The 7,965-nt window shown below is 42.0% G+C and overlaps 1 protein-coding gene across 2 annotated transcripts in view; it reads left to right on the forward strand.

Moving 5' to 3' along the window:
* Window positions 1–7,750, forward strand: part of LOC116976213 (tetraspanin-33-like) — a 29,558-nt gene extending 21,808 nt beyond the window's left edge. The window contains exons 4-8 of one of the 2 annotated variants that reach the window (XM_033025894.1): window positions 207–281; window positions 2,858–2,953; window positions 3,289–3,417; window positions 4,911–5,072; window positions 7,528–7,750. In XM_033025894.1, coding sequence (XP_032881785.1) covers window positions 207–281; window positions 2,858–2,953; window positions 3,289–3,417; window positions 4,911–5,072; window positions 7,528–7,593 — 528 coding nt within the window. In that variant the 3' untranslated portion in view covers window positions 7,594–7,750. The remainder of the gene's footprint in view (window positions 1–206; window positions 282–2,857; window positions 2,954–3,288; window positions 3,418–4,910; window positions 5,073–7,527) is intronic. The other variant, XM_033025895.1, reaches the window with a different exon arrangement.
* Window positions 7,751–7,965: the final 215 nt, after the last annotated feature.

Raw genomic sequence — 7,965 nt, forward strand, 5'->3', positions numbered from 1 at the left:
CGTCCCCTATCTCACCAGCCGGTTCATTTATTTCACATGCTGTGACTCCCTGGTCCAGTTTATTACTCTGCGTAAGAATTTACAGTAGCTGTGAAAATACCAGTGTAGGAGTATAGAAGAGCAATAATAATTTATTTGCTGTAATAATATTCAGCACAGCTCTGTCACAGTTGTTACGAGATGGCTTTGTGAATTTCTCTCCACAGTTTTCGATAAGCCTGACGGCTCTCTTCCTGGTGCAGCTGGCAATAGGAGTCCTGGGATTCGTTTACTCTGATAAGGTAAACTGGACGCACTGTGGGATGACAATGCCCTGGCTGATTCTGAAAGTGCTCATCCCTACCCAAACCCAGTACTGGATAGCCACACAGGAAAGCACCACAAAATCTCCACAAAACTGGCACAGCGTGTGTTGTATCATACAGCCTCCTTTTACCAGTCAGATTTCCAAAGAACCCTGCTAGTAATCAAAATAATAATTTGGTCTGTGCCCTCATGCAGTAGAGAGTATTCTTGTTTCCATCCTACACTGAGTCTTTAACAAGAATTGTGTGCGGCCCACCTTATGGCTCTACAATTGGACCCACTTAGCTCTACCTTGCAGAGTGCAGAATCATTATGGTGCTCTTGGTCCTGGAGTCCAACCTCTGGCAGGTACATACCCCATTGTACTTTAAAAAAGATTGCAGCTTGTCCCCATTTTACCAACTCTCAACTTATGTACAGCCTGTGCATACAAACTAGCATTTGGGAGACTGGCTGAGTGAATATACTAGGAGCTGTAAGGATCAGACAACTCTTCTTGACATTGGTTGGAATTTTGTCACAACAAGAATATATACAAGCTAACACATTGATATCCATTTTGCAAGTCCTATCTACAGACGCAGCATCTGCGCCAATAGCATTATCTTTTATAAAACTACCGATATTTAAAATGCAATCTGCAATAAAATCTTTTAAAATAGTATAATTATTATCCTGAGTAAAGGTGGCTTGGGAAATAGCATATTTATCCTTCACTGAGGTGCAGGTAGTTGAACTGCTTGTCTTACAGCTGCAATGATCCAGCCGGTATCAGAAACACACACTCGTATGTTCAGAGTGTTCATAGGTTGAGCTTGTGTAACCCGGGAAGGACCTGCTAGGTGGAAATCAAAAAAATATGTGAATTCTGTAAATCTGAAATATATTTGAGAACATATTTGAAACTCTCAGCAGGCCAGGCAGCTTCAGTGGAGAGGAAAACAGGTTTTTGGATCCAAAACCCTTTATCAGTTTTCAAACCTGAAACTTTAACCCTGTTTCTCTTCCACAGATGTTTCCTGACCTGAGTAATACCAACATGTTCTGCTTTTATATCCTTGTTGGGTGTTGAAAACAAAGTGAGACACATTCCACGAGAAAAGAGAAAGCTGAGGAAGTGACCTAATTAAATATATTGAAAGGATCTGATGGGGTTAGATAGGGTTAGGGAGGGAACTTACGAACACATGAGATAGGACTGCCACATTGGACTTACATTCATCATGTGACAGTACTGGAACGTTTTTACAACACGAGGAATATAAGGCAAATTATGTGGATTCATTTAAGGGGAAAATCGATCCCAGCACAAAGAGAAAGAAAAATAAGTCTGTGAGGAAGATCAGAATGGAGTGTAAACACTGGAAAAAATTGGACAAAGGGCCTGTTTTCTGTACTACACTGTCTAATTCAGTGTGTATAAAGATTAAAACTGCCGGGGTTTAGTCCAAGGAGCAGGGAAAGAAAACTTAGATTTTAATGAGATCTATTATTCACCAAGGCTGAGCACATTGAGTCTGGCCATTCAATAGACACATAGGCAAATAATCACAGTACAATAATAAAGTGGTGCTATGTACAGTAGCTGGATATGCCACTTTTCATATGAAATATTTAATCATTTTTTAATCTTGTGAGGAACTGTAGATGATGGAATTTTTAGCAGAACACAAAGTGCTGGAGTAACTCAGTGGGTCAGGCAGTATCTGTGGAGGAAATGGGTACAGTTCAAATTCCAATATTCAAAGAAGATTATTGTGTCTTCCCGATTGTCCACAGAAAATAGTGGATCTGTGGAATTAATTGCCACAGATGGCTATGCAGGCCTTCATTGGGTATTTTTAAAGTGGAGATTGACAGATTCTTGATTAGTACGGGTGTCAAAGGCTATGGGGAGAAGGTATGAGAATGGGGTTGAGAAGGAGAGAGCAATCAGCCATGATTGAATGGCAGAGTAAACTCAATGGGTCGAATGGCCTAATTCTGCTCCTATGACATGAATTTATCAACTTATGAAAATGTATGTTGATCAAAAGTATTGAACTGCAAACAGGCGAATTTCATATTTCCATGCAATATAGATGGAAGCCATTTCAACCGATCGATTCTATGCCACCTCACAGAGCAATCACATCCCCCACAAACTTTCCCTGCACCTATTCTCCCTGCATTCCCATCACCTACCCACACCAGAGACAAGTTACCAATTAACTGACCAACCAGAATATTTTTAGGATGTGGAGAGAAGCCAGAGCACCCTGAAGAAACTCACACAGTCACAGGAAGATTGTGCAAACTCAACACGGACACCGGCAGAAGTCAGGATCGAACCCACATCAATGTGGCTGTTCTATTAGCTGCAGCATTGTGAAGCATTAAATATTCTTTTTTCAAACATTGTCATAGTATCTGTTGCATTCAGTGGTATAATATCCAAAACCAACTTTCCTTCACTAATTTCATTTTTAATACAAAAATATTTACAGAAATGCTGGGTATGTTACTTAAATTATATTTACTAAATTAAATCACTTATTTTTTCTTCCCTTAGGCAGAAGATACAGTGAGTAAATTCATCAAGAAAGCCATTGTACATTATAGGGATGATATTGACCTGCAGAACCTGATTGATTATATTCAGAGAGAGGTAAGGGCACAAACTATTCTGTGAGGAAGGTAGTTGGAACTACTTTATTGAGAGGGAAAGATTGCACATTCAGATAGAGATGATCACATAAACTATATTCAGGAAAAGATAATGGTACTAACTATATTCAGAGGGAGAGAGGATTAATATTCGGAGAGAAAGAGTGGGATTAGCCATATTCAGGATGATAAAGAGAGAGTAGAGAGCAGTAGTATCACTAACTATATTCAGAGAGAACAAAAATAAGACTAACTATAGTCATAGAATAATAGTTATAATAGTTTTATTGATGATCCTGCATTGTATAAAGCCCTTCTTATTTCTTCTTCACTTAGTTTCATTGCTGTGGCTGGACTAACTACAAGGACTGGTCGAAGAATATGTATTTCAATTGTACACCACACAATCGCAGCCCAGAACGGTGTGGTGTGCCTTACTCCTGCTGTACACCTGTACCTGGTGAAGTAAGCTCCTTGAAAAGACCTCAGGGTTCAGTTTTATTCACTGGAACTGGAACTTAGAGCTAATATTAGCAATGATAACCACATGATTACAACAATTTAACTGATAATCTGCCGCTCCTACCCAGTCTGGCGCTGATGTAACTCCAGCGACACTGCAATGTGTTGACTCGCAACTGCCCTCTTTTTTTTTAACCAAAAAATATGAATCAATTATTTACAATAATATTTACAGTACAAAATTAAACAAAACATAACCCACCACCACAATACAAGACAAACATATTAAATAAACTATTATGCTATTATATTACAATCCCTATTGAGGATGACATCCACCCCACACGGACCCCAACAGTTCTGGAAATCCCCCAGGGTGCCCGTGGACAGCGAGTAGTCCCTCTCAAGTACCACCCGGGCACGCAAAAGGGGCAGGCAGCCGGCTCAGGCAGAGCCCTCTTCCACCTGGCGCTGTGACTTGCGGATGACCAGCTTGGCCAGGCCTAGGAGCAACCCAACCAGGACATCTTCAGCCCTACCATCACCTCTATGCACAGGGTGTCCAAAGATGAGGATGGTGGGTGTGAAGTTCAGCCAGAAGGCAAGGAGCAGCCCCTTTAGCTATTGGAACAGGGGCTGCAACCTCACACACTCCATATACACGTGGAACACAGACTCTTCCAGCCAGTAAAAGTGGCAGGCGGCTGGCGAGTCTGTGAACTGCAAGAGAAACAGGTTGCAAGGGATTCCTCGGTGCAGTACCCTCCACCCTAGGTCCCCGATGTAGAGGGGCAGAACCCTCAACTGTCTTCTTGGTGGTGTAACAGGGCATTCACTTGCACTAAACCACTCTGCAACATGGGTCAGAGGGAGTACACTCTCCACACAGACTGAGGTGTAATAAGACAGTTATTCATCCCATCAAAGGCAATTAGTAATCTCTGGACACCTCATCTTTGGACACCTTTGGGCAATAAATGCTGGACTTGCCAGTGACACCCAGATCCTGTAACTGAATAAAGAAAAGATAATCTATTTAGGCATGTACCGTGCAGACCTTCGACTATCGTTCATAGGACTCTATCTTGCACTAAATGTTGTACTCTTTATCCTTTATCTGTACACTGAGGACAGTATGATTGTAATCATGTAGTCTTATCTTTGACTGGATAGCACGTGACAAAAGCTTTTCACTGTACCTCAGTACATGTGACAATAATAATAATCTAAACTAAACTGGATAGAGAGCCACCTTCTACAAACACCTTTTTTTCTTGCTTCCTTTAACTGTCCCCGCCTCCTACACTCAGTTTGAAGAAGGGTCCCGACCCGAAACGTCACCTAACTATGTTTTCCAGTGATGCTGCCTGACCCACTGAATTACTCCAGCATTTTACATCTATCTTAAACTAAATTAAACATTTTCCAGCTCAGATGCAGCTTCCTCAGTAATTACCTGCAGTTTTATCCATTCCTTCTTCTCCCCCTTACTCTAGTCCGTGATCAACACAATGTGTGGTTTTGGAAAGCAATCACTAAACCAACTGGAAGCCTCAAAATTCCTCCACTCAGTGGGCTGTGCTGACAAAGCAGCGATCTGGATAGAGAGTCATCTGCTGCTGGTGGGGAGTGCTGTGCTCGGAATGGCTCTGCCTCAGGTATGGATTCATCCACCTTAATATAGATATGCCAGTGCATGTCTCTGTCTCTGTGTGTCCATTTCTTGCACCAGTATATATATGTCTGCCTTTGTCTGCCTGTGTCTATATGCCTGCACCGAGATGTATGTGTCAGTTGAAATCTGAACATGTTTTCCACAGGTGTTTTCAGATTTCTGGTTGCCCTTGTCCGTACTATCTGTCCGTCTCAGGTTTTATTTACCAATCTGTCTGTACCTGCCTATCTATCTCTGTCAGACTGTATGTAACTCTCCGTATTATATATATTTGCCAAATTTGCTAACTCCACTTGGTTGGCATAGATGAGTTGGGTCGCAAGGCCTGATCTGAATGACTCTAAGACAAGGTCAACAGATACTTTGAAAGATTCATCACTTACAAATTTTCCACTCACACGATCCTAATCTGATACATTTATATTGGCCTTCAGCTGTAAACCTAATGAGCGGAGACAACCTTAGTGAAGATGGTGGTCAACAAGGCTGCAACATTGCCCCAGTACTTTGTTCAACTGTTCTTGCTGCAATTTTGCACCTCACCTGCAACAAGCTTCCTGAAGAGTGCAGCTAAAATGGGTAAATCAATGGCAGATGGAACTTAATCCTCATAAGTGTGAGGTGATTTGGAGGATTAATAAAGATAGGACATACACAATGAATATTAGGACTCTGGGGTATACTATTAGAGGGACACAAAAAGCTGGAGTAACTCAGCAGATCAGGCTGAATTTGGGGTATTAGTTATAGGGAGAGGATGGACAGACAGATTTTTCGCTGGAAAGCTGGAGGTTGAGGGGAAATCTGATAGAAGCAAATTAAATTATGAGAAGCATAGATCAGGTAGACAGTCAGACCCCTTTCCTGCAGATTGGAAAAATCAAATATCAGATGAGAGGGACAAAGTTCAAAGCAGATGTGCAGGGAAGGTTTTATACACATAGGGTGGTGAGTGCCTGGAACATGCTGCTGGAAGTGCTAGTGGAGGAAGATACGATAGTGGCATTTAAGAGACTTTTGGATAGGCACATGGATATGTAAGGATATGGATTATGTGCAGGTTAATAAGAGATTGTCTAGGCATCATGTTCAGCACAGGCACTGTGGGTCAAAGGGCATGTTCCTGTCGTGTATTTTCTATATTTAATGTTCTAGAGTCGGGGGAGATTTTTGAAGACGTTTTTTACAAGGAGAGATTGTCTAGGCTGGAGTTGGTTTCTTTGAAAAGAATGAGGCTGGAAGGAGATTTAATTGAAGTGTATAAAATGTCATGAGGTCTAGACAGGGTGATCAGTAAGGATATACTTATCTTAGCAGAGGGTACAATAACTTGGTAATAATTGGGGGAATGTTCTGGAATTTCTCTTTCAAAACTGATGAATCAGTGGTGCAGTTAGTAGAGCCCCTGCCTCACAGCTGCAGCAACCCGGATTCAATCCTGACCTCCAGTACTGTCCGTGTGGAATTTGCAAGTTCTCCTTTGACGATGTGCTCCGATTTTCTCCCACATCCCATACATCTGCAGTTGATAAGCTAATTGGCTCATGAAACAGGCCCCACCGGGTCCGCGCCGACCAGCGATCACTCTGTACACTAACACTATCATACATGCTAGGGCCAATTACACATTTTATCAATTAACCTCCAAACATCTTTGGAGTGTGGGAGGAAACTGTAGCACCCAGAGAAAATGCACATCGACACAGGGAGAACGTAAAACTACGTACAGACATCACCTGTAGTAAGGATTGAACCCGGGTCTCTGGCATTGTAATGCAGTAGCTCTACCGCTGCACCTGGTGCCATCCTGATACGTGACAATAATAATCCAATACTAATATCAACAGTCTAATTAACTCTTTCTTGGCCTGCAGGTGGACAATAAACTGAATGGTATCCTGTGTTCTAAATGTTCCGTGCAGAGAACTTGATAAAGCCACTCATCCATAACATTTGTCTGCTTACAGAATTGAGCTTTAGTATGTTGCTGGATGTCCTTGCTCATTCAATCCTCCTGTCTAAACCTTGGGCTATTTTTATATTTAACACAAAGGCATCTCCCTCGCTGACTCCCCTGGCTGTCTAAGAGGCAGTGTTGATACTGGGTTGACTGTGCACTTAAAACAGGATACTCCCCAGGATGCCACTCCAAGTCTTGGACAGGGTTTAATGATGGAACAAGGTTAGCAAAAATAAAAGCGATGGCTGCAAGCTGCTGCTAATGGATGTTTTGTGCATTTCAGTGAGGAGAATTTCATTCACAAGCCTAAGGCTCTCTGAGCACTTAAGAAATTATAGAAGCATAATGAAGTTAATGGATGGAGCTGAACAACTGTTAATGCTGAAGGATAGACACCGGCATCTGCAGTTTCTTCCTACACAACTCTTTATGCTGCTTTGACAGATAATGAAATAATTATCTTTTATCATCTTTGCAGATTGGAGGAATTGTTCTCTCTCGCATGCTGATTGGACAGATCAGAGAGGAAATTAAGTCAATATAACAAGGAGAGCCTTGGCAGCAGGGAACAAGCCGAAGGCAGCGGATTCATCGCACCTTGGGTAAGAAGCAAAGAAGCATAACCAGGCGAAAGTATCTTTTGTGTGAAGAAAACCACTTTGCCAAAACTCCAAATACTGTTCCGTTTTTAAGTGTTGCAATTGACTGAGGTGGTGGAATCCAAGATTGCGAATCCTAGTCTCTCTCCTCACCCATCACTTTCTCAGAGCTCCACTGTGTCAGAGAGGCCAGGAATCATGAGGGTTGCATCTCCTACTCAGTGCCCCATTCCCTTCCCTTGATTCATTAAATTGCCTAGAATCACACAATTGCCCAAAATCGACACTCTCACACAATTCCATGCATCTACATTGGG

Source organism: Amblyraja radiata, chromosome 8, assembly GCF_010909765.2.
Source record: "Amblyraja radiata isolate CabotCenter1 chromosome 8, sAmbRad1.1.pri, whole genome shotgun sequence".
Lineage (NCBI taxonomy): Eukaryota > Metazoa > Chordata > Chondrichthyes > Rajiformes > Rajidae > Amblyraja > Amblyraja radiata.